The sequence below is a fragment of the Panthera leo genome, chromosome A1 (assembly GCF_018350215.1).
Source record: "Panthera leo isolate Ple1 chromosome A1, P.leo_Ple1_pat1.1, whole genome shotgun sequence".
NCBI classification, from domain to species: domain Eukaryota; kingdom Metazoa; phylum Chordata; class Mammalia; order Carnivora; family Felidae; genus Panthera; species Panthera leo.
In genome coordinates, this window is record NC_056679.1 from 207,539,828 (window position 1) to 207,561,995 (window position 22,168).

Sequence of the window (22,168 nt, forward strand, 5' to 3'; positions counted from 1 at the left end):
TTTCTCCACATCCTCTCCAGCATCTATAGTCTCCTGATTTGTTCATTTTGGCCACTCTGACTGGCGTGAGGTGATATCTGAGTGTGGTTTTGATTTGTATTTCTCTGATAAGGAGCGACGTTGAACATCTTTTCATGTGCCTGTTGGCCATCCGGATGTCTTCTTTAGAGAAGTGTCTATTCATGTTTTTTGCTGAAATGGGAAGTTTTTATGTGTGTTTTTAGTTAGCTGTTTTGGAAAAAATAATAGTTAATTTCACTTGTTTTATGCGTTTATGACCAGAGTACAGTTCTCCAGACTTTAGAGTCATACTATTTTTGAGGCTGGAGATATGAAATAAAGATGGTAATATTCAGTTATTTCTTTATTTTTTATATCCAATCTCCCCTCCTCCTTTGTCCCTGTGTAACTAATTTTAATACAAAATTGTAGTAACATTTTTCACAGTGGACTCTGGACCCCGACTGGCTTGGTCAGATTTCTGGCTTTACCACTTAATAGTTTTTTGGCCTTGGGAAGTCATATTACCTACTATCTTCAAGCCTCATTTGTCTTCATTTACAAAAATATTATTTTCTAGGGTTAACAAGATTAATAGTCAATAAATGTTATTTCTGTTCCTATTCATGAATTCTTTATATAGTTAACCATCCCTAGGTTATATACTACATATTCAGTATATATTAACATTTCTAAAATACAGAAAAGCAGAGAGGAAAATAAATTACCTATGATTGCATTTTCATTTTTGGTGTTAAAATATTGATGGTATAGACTTTTTAAATATGTATCTTAAAAAAAAAACACATCTTTTAGAATTTTTTCCATCTTACCAGGGTACATTAGGCCTTTTTTCCTTATGTTTTTCCTTATGTTTAAATATTATATAATATTAATAGGTTGTGTAAGTTTCCTCCTTTATGAACATTTTGTTTCTAGTTCTTTACCATTGTAAATAATGTCATGAGCCTCTTATGCTTGAACCACTTTACATTTTAGATTAGTTTGTTCATATAAATCACCAAAAGCAGATCCTGACCATAGTACATTTTTCCAATTTTTAAAAAATGTTCACTTATTTGTTTATTTTTTGAGAGAGTGAGCATGCACGAGAGAGCATGCAGGAGCAGGGGAGGGTCAGAGAGAGAGGGAGAAAGAGAATCCCAAACAGGCCATTAGGGCAGAGCCTGACATGAGCCCACAAACCTTGAGATCATGATCTGAGTGGAATTTGAGTCGTATTCTCAACCAACTGAGCCACCCAAGTGCCCTGCATTTTTCCAATTTATTTTACAAAATGTTTTCGGTTTATAATTTCAGTTTATAATGCCGACAGTGTATTATCTTATTTGGAATAACCATGTTAAAAAGGAATTTCTTGCTAGTTTGGTAAACTTTGTTTCAAATGGCACTTTTCAGTGTATTTGGTTCAGAATTTAGGAAACAGGAAATACGTCATGTTATTAAATTCTTTTTACTTTTTCTTGGCCTCTTCTCAGTGATCTTTCCCCAACTTGTTTAGGCCTTTCACATTATAAGAGCCTGCTTATATTACTTTGCTATGTGAGGATAGAATGTTAAGGGCGGAATTATGTATTCCCAAAATTCATTCGTTGAAACCTTCACCCTCAGTACCTCAAAATGTTTATGCATTTGGAGATACGGCCCTTAAAGAGGCAGTTGAGGTAAAATTAGGTAATATGGGTGATCCACAGTGCAATATGACCAGTGTCCTGATAAAACAAGGAGATTAGTACAAAGATATACACAGAGGAACAACCATATGAAGACAGAGAGAACCAAGGAGATAGGACCTCAAAACAAAGAATCTGTCAAGATACATTGATGTTCTTGCCTCCAGAATCATGAGTAAGTAAGTTTCTGTGTTTGAGCCACTTGGTCTGTGGTATTTGTTATAGCAGCCCTAGCAAACCAATACAAGCCCTTAACCTTTTGCTTATCATAGTTTTACAAATATTTTTGACGAATATGTCATTTAACTTTTAGGTATACAGTTGGCTTTTTAGAGATATATAAATTTTCCTCTCTTTTGTCTCAAAGCTTAGGAAATCTTACATTGTATTTTAAATCTATATCTATGTATAAAGATGTCCTCATCCTCCCATTTTTTAGTACTTTTAACATTGCAACAAAATGCAATAAAAATAACAAAATTTCATGCCGTTTGAAAGTCTGTAGCTTCTTTGTTCATCATATTTCAGAATTTTGAGGATTTTATAACAAACATTTTGGATAAAGACCTGTGAACAAAAACTTTTCAGCTTGTTTTGCCTATTTGCTTATTTACACAGCATTTCCTTACCACACAAAGTGATCATTTGTGTAGTGTCCTTCCCTGCTATGAAAATACTGCGTTATCTTATAGCTACTCTATTCCTATTCTCTTCCTTCTTCTATTTGGAACATTTCTTTTTTGCCTTTTTTTTTTTTCCTTCTAAAGAAGAAACTGGATAGGAAATTTTATAAGGAGCCTACCAATAAGATAGGATTAGCTTTTTATTTCTACAGTTTTGTGCCTTTTAAAATACGTTCTTGGGTCCATTCCTTTCACAGAGACCGATGTGATGGCCACCACTTTGGTTGGTTTATTCTGTATGGTTAAGATGTTCATAACTTCATACTGAGGAAGAATAATAGCACTTGGAATCCCTTCTGTTTCTTCAGTGTTAATTAAATGATCAATCTCTTGAATTCATTTCAGTTAGGCCCTCCAAATAACTTGAGAAACTTCTATGTAACTTTTAGGTAAAAGTCAGTTTTCAAAACTCAGACTAAAGTGGTATATACCATCCAGGTGGGAGGGAAGTAGTTAGTATTAGATCAGTGTTCTTAATGAAAACAAGGAAAGCCTGTTTGAAGAAGGTATAGCAGGAAACTGCTCAGTCAGAAAGAAATATAGGAGCCAAAGCTTTGGAGAAGGGAGAAGCTTGTGGAGGTGAGTTTACTTCTCCAACAACTTTTGCCAGGAGATACTGGCTACTTTATTTATTTATTTATTTATTTTTTTAAAATTTTTTTTTTCAACGTTTTTTATTTATTTTTGGGACAGAGAGAGACAGAGCATGAACGGGGGAGGGGCAGAGAGAGAGGGAGACACAGAATCGGAAACAGGCTCCAGGCTCCGAGCCATCAGCCCAGAGCCTGACGCGGGGCTCGAACTCACGGACCGCGAGATCGTGACCTGGCTGAAGTCGGACGCTTAACCGACTGCGCCACCCAGGCGCCCCACTGGCTACTTTAGAGTGTGGGCAGAGAGCTAGGGATGCAGACCTTAGGCCCAGGAGTACTCAGCAGAAAAAACAGCACAGACTTTTGGTGGAGACCTAGGGGCAATCTACTAGAAGGAGATTCTTGTCTCAGTACATTTGTTGAATCCTGGGACTATCTGAGATGGGAAACCTAAAAATCTAAAGCAAAAGAATATTTGAAAATAAGGATGGAGCTTGTAGTGTTTTTGTAAGACAGAAATAGGTATGTCATCCTCTTGGGACTAATTCCCTCAACAATAAATAAGTTTCAGTTGAAACTTAGGTTTCAGTTGAAAATAGGTTTCAGTTAAGACCTGGGGAGTGGGGAGGAAAAGGGAAAACCAGAGGTAGATTGAAACTTACCAGAGCAGCAACTTTTCTGTACTTAGTATTGTCCAGTGACCTAACAAAGAGGATAAACCCTCTGTAGACAAAGATATTATCAGGAGTCTGTACAAGTTTTTATATACAAAGATTACAGGGTATATCAAGAGACAGGACTGCATGACTACAATGAAAGGAAGAACATAGTAGAAACGGATCTACAGGCAATCTACATCATTCACATACATTTATATAATAAGCACTTCAAATATTTAAATTATTATTTACATGTCAAGGAAATAGAGGAAATATGGAGAGAATAGGTGAAAATGAGGATTTTTTTTTTTTTTATTATTGATATGTGTAAAGTTAGATGAAGATTCAAGAATGGTAAAACAGTGTCTAAAAATTAAGAACTCAATAGATGGGTGTGGTAGAAGATCAGATAGGCCGGATCAGAAGATAGATAAATAGAAAATATCTAGCCAAAGCACTGAGATAAGAGAATGGAGAAAATAGAAAACAGGTTTTAGAGATTTGCAGTATACACCAAAGGATCTGACATTTGAATTACCAGAAAGAGAAGAGAGGGAATTGGGCAATAAGTAATTTTGAAGAGATCATGTACAAAATTTTCTAAAACTAATTAAAATATATCAAACCAGAGATTTGGGAATTTCTGTTTTCCTAAGCAGGATAGATACAGAGAAAACCACACCTGAACACTAAGATTGCTGAAAAACAAAGAGAAAAAAAATCTTCAAAAGAGCCAATAGTAAGACTGATAACAGACTTTTCAATAGGGATAATAGAAACCATCTTGAAGCTTTTAAGAAAATAGCAGCTAACCCATAAATCTATAAATCCAGGAAGATAATCCTCCAAAAAATAAAGTGAAAAAAAAATTTCCATGTAAACAAATTTTAAAGAATCTGTTACCAGCAACCTTGGCTAAAAATTAAGTAAATAAAAACACCCAATAAAACAAGTCAACAACAAACTGAGGATTCTTTAGACAGAAGGAAGAATATCCTGTTAAGATAACACTGAGATGAAGCATAATGGAAAAGGTGAAATTGTTGGCAAATATAAATTGATATTGACTAAATATTAACTGAAAGTAAAGATAACTGTGATGTGTTATGGGGCTTGAAACATCGGTAGAAAAACAACAGTAAAGTGAAAGGTGAGGGTAGTAAATGAAATTCAAGTGTTTTAAGAGTCTAGCATTGTTGAGGACATGGTAAAGTAATAATATCTGTTAGACTGTTACTAGTTAACAGTGCACATTGTAATCTCAATGGTAACCATTAAAAGATAGTTTTAAAACTGTAAACTTATTGAGGGGGGATAAAGAATAATAAAGCATAATTGGTTGATTCAAATGAAAACAAAAAGGAGGGTTAAAGAAACCTAAAACTGGCAGGTCAAATAAAAACACAGTAATGCAGTAGAAATAAATATGCATACTTGAACAGTAATAAAATCATATATTTTCTGATATTTGTTGGAGATAAATACTATATTTTTCAGTCTAAAAGGGAATGTATACATAAGTAGACAAAAATACATAACACATTCACATACTTTTGTTTTCTGACAGCTTCTTTGTGATATTGGCCATAGTGAAGAAAAATTGGGTTTTAACTATGAGGATATCATAATTTGGTAAGTATAGTTTAGTTCTCTCCTTCACCTCTCTGGATTTTAGTAATTTCAAATTTACTAATTCTAAACCAAAAAGATAGTGTGACACCTTATATTTAATTTTGTGGAAACAGTTGTTTGAATATTAGAAAAATTTATGATCTCCAGTACTTAAAAAATAATTTTTTTTTAACGTTTATTCATTTTTGAGGGACAGAAAGAGACAGAGCATGAGCGGGAAAGGGGCAGAGAGAGGGAGACACAGAATCTGAAACAGGCTCCAGGCTCTGAGCTGTCAGCGCAGAGCCCAGTGCGGGGCTCGAACTCACAAACTGAGATCATGACCTGAGCCAAAGTCGGAGGCTCAACCGACTGAGCCACCCAGGTGCCCCGGATCTCCAGTACTTTTTAATTGTTATCCTGTTGTTCTTACTGATACTTTTTAATTATCAAATGTAATTAATCAAAGCTAATGATGGAAAATACATGGATTTCTACTATTTAAGCTCCTAAATTAAATCTGAAATTCATAGAACAAGAGCTCTTAATTATTCCTAAGAACAAGAAGAACCTGTACAGTTATCTCTAGACCTCCCTTAAGATAGAGTGTGCTGATGGTAGACTTTATTTTCTCAAGCCCACCGATAGAGGCATAATGTTATAATCTCAAGAGCCATCTTTTTGGTGTGCTTAGGAATTAAAACATATATACAGTCTGTGCCTACTGCCATAAAGTATTTATTGGTTTAAACCAGTGATTCTTTTTTTTTTTAAGTTTATTTATTTACTTCGAGAGAGAAAGACAGTGAGTGCACACATGCATGAGCGGGGGAGGGGCAGAGAGGAGGAGAAACAGAATCCCAGGTAGGCTCAGCACCATGAGTACAGAGCCAGTGTGCTGCATGAGCTCACAAACTGTGAGATCGTGACCTGAGCCAAGATCAAGAGTCAGATGCGTAACCAACTCTGCCACCCAGGTACCCCTAAGCCAATGATTCCTTGAGAGGGGTGGAACCAGGTAGGCAGAGAGGAATAGATTGTAGAGGTGTATGTGATATACCTTGAAAAAAGCATATTTAATTTCCCATTGCTTATATAAAACTACAGAAAGTAGGGCAAAATAACATTTTCTTGATTTTTAAGAATATACGAAGCAGCACAGATTACTGAAGTTCCATATTACAGTGAATGATTTTTATATATGTAAAATGACTAGTAGTTTTGCTTATTTCAAATTAAGGAAGAATTTGGTACCATAGTTTTATGTGTATTTGACACTCATGCAGCAAAACTTTTTTGTTTTCCTGCAGTTTGCGGTTAGCTTTATTGAATGAAGCAAAAGAAGTACGGGCAGCAGGGCTGCGAGCTCTTCGATATCTCATCCAAGACTCCAGTATTCTGCAGAAGGTGCTAAAATTGAAAGTGGACTATTTAATAGCAAGGTAATTTTACGAGAGCTGTGTTTTTTTTTTTAATTATGTATTAAGTTTTAACATGCATATCATGAAGTGTACAAATTTTTAGTGTAAAACCTGATAATTTTTATAAGTATATACAAACTAGTACCCCATTATCCTAAATAAGAGAATATTTTCAGCATCCCAGTCAACTTCCCTTTTGTCTGCAACCAATACTAAACATTATTCTGCTTTTTCTCATTGTAAACCAGTTTTCCCTGTTCTTGAGCATCATATATTGGAAAATTACGTAGTTACTCTTTTCTTTCCTTAGTGTTACTTGTGAGATTTATCCAGGTTGGTTTTTATTTTAAAGGCTGTGTAATATTTCATGTTATGAATAGACTGTAGTTCATTTTTTCCATTCTATTGGTGATTTTCTGGGTTGTTATCAGCATTTGGCTATTTTGGGTAAAGCTGCCCTGAACATTCTTTTTCTTCTTTTTTGTTTGTTTTGTTTTTGAGAGAGAGAGAAAGCACATGCTTGCACGGGGGAGAGGCAGAGAGAGGGAGAGAGATAATCCCAAACAGGTTCCGCAGGCTCCATGCTGTCAGCCCAGAGCCCCATGCAGGGCTTGATCTCAGGAACCGTGAGATCGGGACCTGAGGTGAAATCAAGAGTTGGGCGCTTAACCTATTGAGCGCCTGAACATTCTTATAGGTGGACATATGCGCTACTTTCTCTTAGGTATGTGTAGGAGCTGCTGGATCATAGGTTTATGTCTAGTTAGCTTTCCTAAATACTGCCATTTTCCCATAGTGATTGTACTGATTTACATTCCTACCAATGATGTTGGAAACTTCCAGTCTCTCAACATTTTCATCAGCACTTGCTTTCAGTTTTTACTTCTAGACTTTCTGCTGTAGAGTTCATTTTGAGTTTCCTTGTGGGTTTTATTTTTTGGGGTTTTTTGTTTGTTTGTTTGTTTAGTTTATTTAGTTTTTTTAGAGAGAAAGGCTCTGTCAGTGCAGAGCCTGATACAGAGCTCAAACTCATGAACCATGAGATCATGACCTGAGCCGAAATCAAGAGTCAGACGCTTAACTAACTGAGCCACCCAGGCGCCCCGAGTTTCCTTGTGGTTTTAGTTGGCATTTCCCTAATGAGGAATGATGTTAAGCACCTTTCATTTGTTTGTTGGCTATTTGGACATCCTTGTCTTTTGCTCATTTGTATATTGAATTGTCTGTCTGTCTCATTATATAGGAGTTCTTGATGTTCTGGATATGATTCCTTTCAACAGGAGTATGTATTGACAGTATCTTCTCCAAGTCCGTCTGTTTTGCCTTTTGTCTCTTCCTAAATAATAGAATCTGATTTTATAGTTAATGTTCCTGTACTCTTAGAAGATACTATGCTATGTTTTCCCCGAAAGGTTTTATTCCTTTGTATGTTTAATTAGGCGTCAGGTCATGATTCATTTTTATGGATATGCAGTACATTTTAGCAGCATTTATTAAAGAGATTTTCTTCTCTTGTCTAGAGTAGTGACGCTTCTGTTGTAAACCAGATAACTGATAGTTACGGATCTGTTTTTACATTCCCTAGTCTCTTTAGTTAGTCTGTCTGTCTGTTCTTGCCCCTGTTTCTCACTGTTTTAATGACTGCAGCTTGATATGTGTTAATATCTGTTGGTGTAAGTCCTCCAACTTTTCTTCAAGACTGTGTTGGCTATTTTATGTCCTGTATTTTCGTATAAATTTTAGAACCAACTTGTCCATTTCCTTAAAACATTCTAGGATTTTAGTGGTAATTGCACTGAAGTTTTAGATTAATTTGGGGTGAATTGATATCTTAATATTGCATACTCTAAACTTTTATTTACTTGGAACTGTAATGTCTCTCAACAGTATTTTGTAGTTTTCTGTGCAGAGGTCTTGCACATATTTGTTATGTTTATTCTAAGGTACTTTTTAATGATAGTGTTAATGTAAGTTAAATTTTTTCTTTCTCATATTTTTTGCTGCTAATATATGAAAAATAATTGTGAGTTTTTGGGTTTTGGTTTGGATAGTCAACTTTATTTAGTGATCTTGCTAGATTCAATTTTTCAATTCTAATTGTTGTCAAAATTATCTTACAGTTTCTATGTACATAATCGTTAATTGCAAATGGTGACTGTTTTATTTCTCCCTTTCTAAGTTTAGTATCTTTCTTGTTTGCATTCCTGAAGTAAACACCACGTGTTCGTTGTGTGTTTTGTCCTTTTTATTTTTTATTATTTTTTTTTTAATTTTTTTTTTAACATTTATTTATTTTTGAGACAGAGAGAGACAGAGCATGAACGGGGAGGGTCAGAGAGAGAGGGAGACACAGAATCTGAAACAGGCTCCAGGCTCTGAGCAGTCAGCACAGAGCCCGACGCAGGGCTCGAACCCACATACCGCGAGATCGTGACCTGAGCCGAAGTCGGACGCTTAACCGACTGAGCCACCCAGGCGCCCCTGTTTTGTCCTTTTTAAATATTATCTGAATTTGGTTTGATAATATTTTGTGGAAGATTTTTGTAGCTAAGTTCATGAATGGTATTGGCTTATATTTTTCCATTCTTCTAATGTCCTGGTTTAGTTTTGGAACCAAGAAGTTGTTTTTTGTTTTTTGTTTTTTGCTTTGTAAAACAACTAGGGAAGTGTTGCCCTATTTTTATGTTCCCTAGAAGACTTTATGTAAGATGGATACTGTTATTGTTGTTGGTTTTTTCCCCCCAGAATTTACCAGTGAATCTAGGCAGAGGGTTTTCTTTAAGTAGTTTTAAGATTATGGATTCAATTTCTTTAACACTTATAGTACTATTCAGATTTTCTCCTCCTTTTGCCAATCATTTATATATTTTGAACCATTCATATATAGAATTGTTAAACCTTCACATTGGGCTAATACTTTTATAGTTATGAAATGTCCCTCTTTATTCCTAGGAGTACATCTTTTATGAGGGTTCATGTTACCTCATAGTAATATGGCTATCCTCACTTTGATTTAGGGTTTGCAAGATATATCCTTTACCATCCTTTTACTTTCTGTTATTTTTGTCTTTACATTTAAATTTTCTCACCTGTAAACACCATATAGGTTTTTTGTTTGTTTTTAAATCTAGTTTGATTATCTTATCTTTGTCTTCTAATTGGAACATCTAGACTGTCTAGTGTATTTTAATATGCATGGTCTGTGGACTTTATGCAATGTAATTATATAAATATATATATTTATTTATTTATGAGTTCTTCTTGGTGTTAATTTTCTCATACATTTGAGTTTGTTTGCTATGTTGAGTTTGTCACACTGGTTCTTTGTTTTTGTGTTCCTCCTTTTTGTTTCTTTTGCAATAGTGCACAATTTCTTTTCCTCTTCTATTAGTATCTTGGTTATAAAGTCTTCGCTTAGCAGTTGCCCTAGAGATTACAACTCATATCCTTGATATTCAGGTTTAGCATTTTATTACAACCAGAACAATGCAGGAAACCTCTAATGGTTTATATCATCTCCCTTCTGCTCTTTGTATTACTGTTATAGTTTTTATTTCTACATATATTTGTAACCCTACAAAACCCTACTGTTTTAAATTGGAACTGTTGACATTTACCTACATTATTTACTCATTCTGATGTCATTTTTTCTTGTATTTGCACATTTTCATTCATCTTGCATCACTTTCTGTTTGATGAATTTCCTTTACTGTTTCTTGTAATGCAGGTCTTCTTGAGATGAATTCTCTCTCATCTTTTATTTGTCTGTAAATGTTTCTCTTTTTGCCTTCATATTTGAAGGCTATTTTTGTGACTGGTTCCTCTTTTCAATACTTTAAATAAGTTACTGTCTTCTGGATTTTTTTTTTTTAACTTGAACAGTAAGTAGTCTCTTGTTGATATTTTGTAAGTGATACATCTTTTTCTCTGGCTATTTAAAAGGTTTTTTTCTCTTCTGTTTTTTCTTCTCCCATGTCTGGGAGAAGTGTTGGATCTGTTCACTGTGCCACAGGTCTCTGATGTCCTTACTGTATTTTCAACTTCTGTTGTAAATCTCTGTGCTTTAGTGTGGTTACTGTTTTGTTTGTTTGTTTGTTTGTTTGTTTTTTGTTTGTTTGTTTTTTAACTCCGTCCTGCTAGTAAATCAGTCTCTTGAATTTTTAATTTCTGTTACTGTATTTCTATGATTTGTTTTACTCTTATTTAAAGATTCTAGGTCGCTGCTTTATTTCTCCATGTTTCCTTCTATTTACTTTGACCGTATTTATCATAGGCATCTATAGCCTTCTTATGACAACAACAATATGTGAATCACCAGTGTTCTATTTTGGTTGTAATTTTCTTTTCTTGGATTTTGGTGACTTGGCCTTTTGTTTTGTTTTAAAGCATACTTCCTATTATTATATGATTGAATGTAAAAATTATGTATTCAGAATATCTGCCATTGGATCATGCTGTTTTCCTCTTAAGACACTTGAGCTTTATCCTAGAATGTTGGCTTATCACACTGATTTCGTTAAAGTTTACTTTTAGCTTTGCCTTTGCTCTATGGAGTGGCTATATTTGGGATCTCAAGTAATAGTTGTAGATGTTTAGCAGAACCTCTTCACCTTGACCAGCCTTGAGTCCTACTATCTATTGTAGAGTGTTATACACCTGCCGAAATTTCTGCGTAATTCCTTAGCTTTGCAGCAGTAGCTTTTTGTTTGGTTTCTTGGATTTTTACCCTGCTTCCGCACAACATAGGAATTGATAGGTGCCTTGGAGAGGAGGTTGCATGAAGATTTGCATTCACTTTCCTATGTTTTCTTTCCTCTGGGATTTTTCCCCTTAAGTCACAGCCACATTGGCTGCACCAAAGTTCAACCTGTCACTCCAGTGTTGCAAGACTTTTGTTTTCTGCTAGGACTCTATTTCCCTAAAAGTGGGGATTGACACGTGCCTCTCGGGACAAAGCCTGGTTGGATGTGGAGCTTGTCCATCTCTTTTCAGAGATTATCATCCATTGCCCTTTTAACAGTTTAAAAGTATTTTAACATACTTTTTTAAGGAAGTATTTTACTTAATCTTTATAGTTGTTTTTGGCTGGAGGGTTGGTCTGATCCAGCTACTTTGTTGTGGCCAGAAATGAGATTCTGTGTTTATTTACTTTTTAATAAAATTGTCTTAGATTTAATTGTATTCAGATAGAAGAAATGCTTTTTCAGTAGCAAACTATCTATATGTATTGATTAGAATAGTGAACTACCTAAACGTAAATAAAAATGAGTTATTCTGCTACATAAACCAATGACTTTTAAGAAATTGAGTAATTTAATAAATTTTACAGAGAAATGTTAGATAAGTGATATCTGATTGAGCATTAAGTTTTGAAGTGCACTTAGATATTAAATTATATTTGGAAAAATAGAATTCCTGTGGCTAGTATATGACTTTTAACTTAGTCATAATATATAAAATGTAGGCTCTGGTTAAAAATCACATTTAAACTAAAACATAAGTTGGAAAACTTTTTCCTTCACAGTTTTTATAAAATTGTGAATTTTATCAAAGATAGATGAATAATCTTTTCAGTAGATTTCTGATACTTAGCTTTTTTATAAGTTCATTATTTCTCTATCGATGTACATAATTCTGTAAATTATTTACTATATTCTTCTTTTCTGGAGTTTTAAATGAAGTAGTTTTGAAATGCTCTATTATAACATATCGCTAGAGAGATGTAAGTTAACTAAATATCTGCTGGTATTGAAAAATCACATGTGTTAAAATTTAAAATACCATATAACATTATGAAGATGGGTCTGATCTGGTGGTATTATACAAAAAAACTGTTTACTAAGATTTTTTATCAATAATTAAATATTTTGTGTATTATTTAGGTGCATTGACATACAGCAGAGCAACGAGGTAGAGAGGACACAAGCACTTCGATTAGTCAGAAAGGTATGCTCTATGTCTGAGAGAAAAGGCAGAGTTTTGGTTTTCATGCTAAATATTTTACATTTTTAGATTTAGACTGTTTTATGAAATCTTTCTAGAAAAAAGGCTAAATTCCCATTAAACATTTTTGCTTGGTTAAAATTATATGAGGTAAATAGGTCTATTAAACCTAGAGGTAAGCATAAATATTCTGTGTGATGTGATCGGGTACAGCTAGCACAATATTTTTTTATAAAATGTTCATTGTAAAGAATACATCAGTCCGCCCTTATTTGCAGTTTTGATTACCCAAGGTCAAGCTTGGTTTGCCTTCTGCCATATGGTCAGGAGGTCTGTGGTAGCCTAATGTTATGTCACAGTACCTAGAGCATCACCTCCCACACGTCCTCACATAGGCATTTTATCATCTTACATCACCACAAGAAGGGGGAGTACAGTCTAATAAGATATTTTGAGAGAGAGACCACAGTCATAAATTTTATTACAATATATTGTTATAATTGTTCTATTTTATTGCTAGTTATTGTTGCTAATCTCTTGTGCCTAATTTATGATTTAAACTTCATCATAGGTATGTAGGTACAGTAAAAAACAGTATACTTGACCCTTGAACAACACGGGTTTAAGCTTCGTGGGTTCACACACACACACACACACACACACACAGACAATATATGTATACATATGGATTTTTTCGATAAATACAGTACAGAACAGTAAATGCATTATCTCTTCCTTATGATTTTCTTAACAGTGTCTTTGCTCTAGCTTATGTTATTGTAAGAACACAGTATATAATACATGTAACATACAAAATATGTGTTGATTGACTATGTAAGACTTCCAGTCAAAAGTAGGCTTTTAGTATAGTTTACTTATAAAATTCAGTACCATCTGTGGTTTCAGTCATCCCCTGGGGGTCTTGGAACATATCCCCCATGGATAAGGGGGTAGGGAGGAACTACTGTATTTCTTCCTGTAATAGACATGTAAATGAAATTACTGCTTTGATAAGTTATTGGAGAAAGAGGATTACTTGTTCCCCACTCTGATTTTTGTTACTTGTATGCTTAGAATTAATACCATTTAAATGCACGTCACAACTAGTTACAAGCTGGTTGTTTTGAAGATGAATTTGGATACAATCCATAGGCAGTTACAATAAGCAGTTCAGACCATGTTACAGGATAAAAGGTCAAAATCTAAATTCTGCAATAGTGTTAAGGATAATCTGTAACACTTCTAATAAGAGGTTTTCAAGGAATTTTTATTGTTATTTAATGTGATACCCTAATGGCAGAAGAACACCGTGAACTAAGAGTTAACTTGGTTAGAAATCAGCTTATGTAAGAATTTTTCGTGTTTCATCCTAGGTATTATGTTTCATCCTAAACATTTATGAGACTCATGCAGTATATAGTTGTTTTAATGTAAAAACATCTAAAATTATTTCAGTTATTTTTAAAACATTAAAAATTTTAACCCTTCTCCTCTTTACCCACCTTTGAATTCAGTGCATACTCCAGGATGGTAGTATGTTGAATTTGCACATTAACTAGATCTCCTCTTTCTCCTTTTTCTTCCAATTGTCCAGCTTGTGGTTAGTAATGGTACCCACAGGTGAGCATAGTAAGGAAGAAGTAAATGAATGAGTGTCTTAAAAAAAATTCACAATTCTAGTAAGAGTGATATTGAAGATAGATTACAATATTTTTGTTACAGGTGAACTATTGCATTGGGACTGTGATTTGACTCTTCAAATTTAAATTTAAAAATTAGATGTATGGTTTTTACTTACTCATACAGTCTCTCCTTCTGCCATGATTTTGAGAATTCAAGAAAACCAAATTTGTTTCTGAAGAACAAAAATAACTTTGGTTATTTGAGTTGATATATGTCCATATTTGTCATACTAGGAATTATGCATGAGCAATTAAAATATATATTAGCATATTAAAAATAAGCCCATCACATATAAACATTTTTATAAAAATAGCCATATTTTCCAAAAAGAAACTTAGTGAACACAATGGCATTACTTGAGATCTTTGAAAATCTCTTAAATGTTTGTCTTGCTAGAAGGTAGTAGCTAGATTGTCATATTTGCCTCTGCACTCAATCTGTTGTGATTTCACATTCTATGGAGCCTCTGGAAGCTTCAGTATATACTTGTGAGAGATGGAGAGTAAAAAAGACAAATAAGGTCTTTGTATTATTATGAAAATAGTTTTAACTTCACAGAATCTCTGAAAATATCCTAGAGACCTAGTTTTCTGGACCATTCTTTGGGAATTGCTGCTCTAAAAATTGCATTCAGAAGAAAAGACAATTCCAGGTAGATTCAAACAGTTAAATTCAGCTTCTCTGAATTATTCAGTAAATATTTTATTTCAGTTTTGTAAAAGGTTTTGGCACGTTACAATTTAGTTTATAAAACATCCCAGTAAAAGTAAACATACCCTTTACAATTTAGTAAGGCTATAAGAAAAATACTATTTTCTTCTGTTCTGAAATAACAGAGTTATTTAAGGCAGATATCATTGGTGAATCCAAGAGCAGGAAAATTGCTTATACCTGGTGGTAGGATACAGGCTCAGAGGAAGAATGATGGCTCAGGGGTCCTTCTTGGTTTAGCTAAAATCAGATAGAGTTAAAAGGAAAATATACTTGCTGAGTGAATAGTGGCCAGTATTGGTTAGAGGAACTGTAATTTCCTTGGTAATTTTAACAACCAAAGTACGTATTTCTTTTTTTTCAGCAACATCTTGGCAATTGACTTAGTAGAAATTAATATTAATATTACAGTGGCTAGGTCACTGTCGTTTTTGGTATGCATTTTAAAAGTTTAAAAATTTTCTATATAAGTATTAATCTTCTTTATTTTTAAAGAAAAGCAAGAAACATTTGTTGTTTTAGGATACCTTGTTCCATGAATAATTAAGGAATATTCATGTTATTTTTCCTTCTCTTTCACCTGTCTCATTCATTTGGAAGATTTTTTTGTTTGCTGGTTCATTTTCAATGTCTTTTGATTCCCCCCCCCCCCCCCCCCCCCCCCCCCAATCCAGGAAATCTTTCCTGGTTTTTGTCTCACTCATTTTCTATATAATTTTCCTGCTTTTCAGCTGTTCCTATTCTTTATCCAATTGAAATTCTACTCATTGCCTTATTGAAGCCGCAATGAAGCCATCAATTTTTTTCATGTATTATTTCTTTATTCATGTAATAAGAGATTAACGTATCACAGATTTTTTACAATTGAAAGGGATTCATTTAGGCAAATCACTTGGCCCTTGATACACAGGATTATAAATCCAGTAACATCTAGTACAGATTAATTATTCCCACTCCAGGGACCTGTTATTTTGAAATAGTTCATCTACCAAATAGTCTTTATTTATTAAACAGTAATTAACTACATAATTTATTTTCTTTCTGATTTCCAAACTGAAAATATGTCATCTATTTTCAGTATTCCAAATTTGGAATAGATTCCAAATCTATTTTCAGTATTCCAATTAAACTTTTCATTTAAAGTATGATTCATCCAAAAAGTTTTGTCACCAGATACATACTCTTTGCATCATAATTCTTGAAATATTAAAGATCGATTATGGATTACTAACTTTGCCGTTTGCGTAGCAACAAGTGATGGGTAGAGACGAGGAGATTATTAGGCATCTTTGGTAGTAAAGTGAAAAAGAATGAGGGTCCAAATTAGAGTTTGGTGGGAGAAAGAGTATGCATAATGAGGTAAATTGGTGGAACATACCTTGGTGGTGATTATATGAGGAGAAGAGTCAGGAATGTTATAGTACAGCAGTGTGTTGACAACTGTTTACCACTGATTTCCTTCGTCTGGGTTCTGAAATGTTGTGTAAAATACAGTGCCTACTCCACAGGAGCTTAGAATCTCAGAAACATTACATCCTGTCAGTTAACTGATTCATATTCTGAACTATTAGGGAAAAAAAGCCAACATTTTTCCATAGTAATGATTATTAATATCTGTTGCATTAATTATTAGATCTAGTAATCCTTTGAAATGTACCCATGAAGAAGAAGATTAAAATTGATGCTTGGATCTTATAAATATTCTATGGTTGTGAACACCTCAATCTGAACAAAATAGGTTTTAAACATGTATTATGAAATAAATAACTTCTTTTTCTGATTCCTCCCTGTTCCAGATGATTACTGTGAATGCTTCCTTGTTTCCTAGCTCTGTGGCCAACTCATTAATAGCAGTTGGAAATGACGGACTTCAAGAAAGAGACAGAATGGTCCGAGCATGCATTGCCATTATCTGTGAACTAGGTCAGAATTGTCTTCAAGTAATACAAATGAGGCATTTTAGAAAGTATATATATAAGAATGTAACATTTTTAAATGTGAACTGGGTCAGAATTTTCTTCAAGTAATACAAATGTAGTGTTTTATTATTTAAAAAAAAAATTTTTTTTAACGTTTATTTATTTTTGAGACAGAGAGAGACAGAGCATGAACGGGGGAGGGTCAGAGAGAGGGAGACACAGAATCCGAAACAGGCTCCAGGCCCTGAGCTGTCAGCACAGAGCCCGACGCGGGGCTCAAACTCACGGACCGCGAGATCATGACCTGAGCCGAAGTCGGCCGCTTAACTGACTGAGCCACCCAGGCGCCCCAACAAATGTAGTGTTTTAAAAAGAATATAAGAATATGATATTCTTCAAATGCCTTTCATACATGAAATCTTAGTTATTGATACAAAGATATGAAAAATTTAGCTTATCGGATTTTAGGAATTGTCCAAATTCCAGTAATTAGAATAAAATCCTTTAAAGTCTGGGTCTCAGACATTAGTTAACCACACTGTATCTTGATGTGAGTTAAAACAACAAACTCCATCATACATTAAAGAAGGAAGAAGAATCTAAATGCAGAAGCATTAAAGAGTTAAATGGGGGAAAAATGGGGTAAAAAATGGATGAATTTTATCTGATCATTGTAAGGAAGAGGAGTCTTGAATTATCAAAAAAAATCAGATTTAAGCAGCTATAGATTTGATTGTAAGGAGACAAGAAAACATGCAGTACTAGAACAAAGAAAGAAAGAAATGTTACAGACATGATTGGCAAAGAACTTACTCATATACAGATCAGTAGGAAAAATAAATAATTCTCAAAGAAATACATGGCTAATCAACATATTTAAAAAGTTCACCCGCTGCTAGGAATTTACCCAAGGGATACAGGAGTACTGATGCATAGGGGCACTTGTACCCCAATGTTTATAGCAGCACTCTCAACAATAGCCAAATTATGGAAAGAGCCTAAATGTCCATCAACTGATGAATGGATAAAGAAATTGTGGTTTATATACACAATGGAGTACTACGTGGCAATGAGAAAGAATGAAATATGGCCTTTTGTAGCAACGTGGATGGAACTGGAGAGTGTGATGCTAAGTGAAATAAGCCATGCAGAGAAAGACAGATACCATATGGTTTCACTCTTATGTGGATCCTGAGAAACTTAACAGAAACCCATGGGGGAGGGGAAGGAAAAAAAAAAAAAAAAGAGGTTGGAGTGGGAGAGAGCCAAAGCATAAGAGACTGTTAACAACTGAGAACAAACTGAGGGTTGATGGGGGGTGGGAGGGAGGGGAGGGTGGGTGATGGGTATTGAGGAGGGCACCTTTTGGGATGAGCACTGGGTGTTGTATGGAAACCAATTTGACAATAAATTTCATATATTGAAAAAAAAAAAAGTTCAGCCTCACTTCAAACCAAAAAATACAGTTTTAAATGGTAAGATAATTTTTTTCCCCACCAAAATTAGAGCTGGTATAGGTTAACATTCACTCTTGGTGTAATAAATTAATGACAGAATTTAAACTAAATAAGAGAATCAGACCCTATTATTGAAGATTTAGAAATACGTTCACAATACCTGTGAATTTAAAGACAAAGTCAGGGGGCCCCTGGGTGGCTCAGTCAGTTAAGTGTTGGACTCTTGATTTCGGTTCAGGTCATCTCACGGTTGTGCGGTTGAGCCGAGCCTCGGGGGTGCTCAACAGTGGGCATGGAGCCTGCTTAAGATTCTCTTTCTTCCTCTGCGCCTCCCCCACTTGCACACACACTCTTTCAAAAAAACATAAAAGTAAGAAAAATAAGACAGAAATTTAATTAAGGACTTTTTTTAAATTAAGGACTTTTTTTAAAAGGTCTATTTTAATTTTAAGAGGAGTGTGTAACTGGGGGAGGGGCAGAGAGAGAGAGAGAATCCCAGGCAACTGCCAGCTCGGAGCTCAGTGCAGCATTGATCCCATGAACCATGAGATCATGACCTGAGCTGAAATCGAGAGTCTGATGCTCAACTGCCTGAGCCACCCAGGCACTCCCTTATTAATGACATTTTTTAAAATAATAAAAATTGGACATGTCAGTGTATGGGATGCTTGGAAAGCTATACTTAGAGTTAACTTACTGTAAGATGCTTTTATAGTTAAGCAAAAAGCATTGAAAATGAGTACGTGAGCCCAAGAAATAGAAAAAGAAGGAAAGAAAATCAGTTTTAAGGTAAGCAGGAGAAAAGCAACAATGAAGAGTCTTAATTAAAGAAAAAAATTATTTAAACAATCTATGTCAGGGGCATCTGAGTGGCTCAGTCAATTAAGTGTCGGACTCTTGATTTTGGCTCAGGTCATGATCTCATGGATGGTGGTATCTGAGCCCTGCTCCCAGCTCTGCACTGACAGTGCGGAGCCTGCTTGGGATTCTCTATCTCTGCCCCTTCCCTGCTTGCGTGCACGTGCTCTTGCTCGCTCTCGCGCTCTCTCTCTCTCTCTCAAAGTAAATAAACATTAACAAAATCTGTTAATTGGAAGAGAAACATACACAGGTACACAAACATATACACACTATTGTTTGAAAAACATAGAAACAAAAGATTAATATACAAATGAAGAAGAAAATAGGAGCTTTTTAATTATGAGATAATTTTTATGTATATTTGAAATGAATGGATTTCAATCAACTAAAAATAGAAAATAGTAGATCAAAAACCATAAAAGTACTTGATGAAATAATTGCCTCCAAAAAAGACTCATTCAGGTAGTTTTGTCTTAAAAAAAATTGTTTCAAGGAACAGAGAGAGTTCTTACATAGTATAATATAAATGAAAGTATTAAAATATGGAAACCTACCAATTTTTAAATGAAACTATCATTTTATATACATATACACATAGATACACGTATACACACACATACCTATACACATACATAAAGTAAAATAATTAGAAGCCTCCTTTGTTTACATTCTAAAATATTTATCTCAGATCAACATTCTATATTCTTTAAAAAAATTTTTTTTATTATTTATTGTAAGAGAGCAAGGGCACGCATGAGCGGGGGAAAGGTAGAAAGAGGAGACACAGAATCTGAAGCAGGATCCAGGCTCTGAGCTGTCCGCACAGAGACCGATGCAGGGCTTGAACACACAAGCTGTGAGATCATGACCTAAGCGAAGTCTGACGCTTAACCAACTGAGCCACCCAGGCACCCCAACATTCTGTATTATTTTTAATGGTGGATCTCTATAAATACTACAAACTTTAAATCCTAATTTGTATTGCTAAGAACTTTCAGCCAAGTTAGTAAGTTTAAATAATAAATGAAGTTTATGTGTTGGAAAGAAGATACTCTTTGTAGATGATATATCTGGAAAACTCAATCAGTTGAAAAACAGAACTTTAGTAATTCAATACAATGGCGACATGTGACAGTATAGATTTGATAGATTTATTTTGTGTTTCTGCAATAATCAGTAAGTATAATAGAAAAAGATACTGTTTCCAAAGTAGAAAACTGTCTATAACAAATAAACTTAGTAAGAAATATGTAAGACTTGTGTGTGTGGGGGGTTACTTTTGACTTTTGAATTTGTCCAATTGATTCTCAATAATATACAACTAACCTATATGGGTCGAAATGAGAACATTGGTTGTCTGTGTAGTGGAAGGGGTGGTGTTAGGGAACTTTCTAGGATGATGAAATTTGTGTATCTTGATTGGATGTTGGTAATGAGAATAAAAATTATTCAAAATTTGTTGAACTATAGCATTAAGATCTGTGGATTTTACTATATGTAATTATGCCTCAATTTAGAAAAAATAGAAGAAACCTAATTCTAAAATTAAGCTAGAATAAACTGGAGAGATCCGACCATGTAAACATTTTTGAGAGACAATAAATGGAAGAGAACGGAAAGGTTTTTATTTTTAATTTATTTTTTAAAAAGCTATTAAGCTAAATTATTAAGAGAGAAAAAAGGAAAAAGAATTTAGTTGCAGACTCTGGTAAATAGAAAATTTTAGTATATCAGAAGGATAAAAATCAGGTTGGGAAACGTGCTGGGATAATTGATTAAACATTTGAAAAAAATTGAGCTATCAATGCAAAACTCAATTTCCTGACAGACTGAAAACTGAAATGGTGGTCAATGAACTCGTTTAAAACACACATATGTACGCACATGATCAGAAAATGCCTGATCTTTTAAGGGAGCTGTTTCTGAGCTTAAAATCTGAAGTTAAATTGCAAAACAGATAAAAGGTTTGAAATTGGTTGACTAATTTCTTGCAATTGATATGGAAGAAGAACTATTCCAGTAAAATATGGACAAAGGACACAAAAAAAGCAAGTCAGAGACGTTAAAAAAATTCAGGTTTTGGGGAGGTATATTCAGTGACTCTTATTAGATATATATTATTCATGTTTTAAATGTCTTTGACTAGAAAGTTTTTCAAGTAAGAAAGGAAATTAAGTTTCAAAATAAAATCCCCGATTTATTACTTTTTATTATTTATCTCCTATGTAAATTTATTAAGTTTTTCTTTTTTATTTTAGCACTTCAGAATCCAGAGGTGGTGGCCCTTCGAGGTGGACTAAACACCATCTTGAAAAATGTGATCGATTGCCAATTAAGTCGAATAAATGAGGCCCTCATTACTACAATTTTGCACCTCCTTAATCATCCAAAGACCCGACAATATGTGCGAGCTGATGTAGAATTAGAGGTAGGAACTTTAATATCCTTTTCTAGTTTTAAGATATGACTTTAAGTACATACTTTGAAATTTTTAAGTTAACAGATGCAGCACAGCATTAATAACCAAACCTAAATTAATGAAGACTGGCTTATCCCCAGCAGTATTTTATAACTCATTCAGTTTGGACTGAATTGAAAATAGTCTTCTCAAGAATATTTCATCAACATGTAAAGTGAAGTTGTTTTTTTTTTTATAATCTGTGAAAACTTTATTAATCAAATTAGAGCACAAGTCAGTTTACATACGCATTTGTTTAAGAGAACCATTTCTTTTTAAGAACTTTAGTACGTTGTGTGAATAGCTCCTGCTAATTATATACTACTTATTTATTAACCCATGCTAAAATTCTCTGAACTTGGAAGTACTTGTTAGCAACTCAAAGAAATAGAGTACGAATCTTTGTTTTTAAAATACTTTACAATTTAATATTTGGGTATGAAATTATGCAAGGTATAAAAGATGTATTGTTCTG

The 22,168-nt window shown here is 34.1% G+C and overlaps 1 protein-coding gene across 9 annotated transcripts in view; it reads left to right on the plus strand.

Moving 5' to 3' along the window:
- The window catches only part of RICTOR (RPTOR independent companion of MTOR complex 2), a 119,686-nt gene that overhangs the window by 49,251 nt on the left and 48,267 nt on the right, over positions 1-22,168 (plus strand). For all 9 annotated transcript variants that reach the window (XM_042951588.1, XM_042951601.1, XM_042951594.1 and 6 more), the window contains 5 exons: positions 5,197-5,261; positions 6,551-6,682; positions 12,544-12,607; positions 16,795-16,921; positions 21,494-21,663. In XM_042951588.1, the coding sequence (XP_042807522.1) occupies positions 5,197-5,261; positions 6,551-6,682; positions 12,544-12,607; positions 16,795-16,921; positions 21,494-21,663 (558 nt within the window). The remainder of the gene's footprint in view (positions 1-5,196; positions 5,262-6,550; positions 6,683-12,543; positions 12,608-16,794; positions 16,922-21,493; positions 21,664-22,168) is intronic.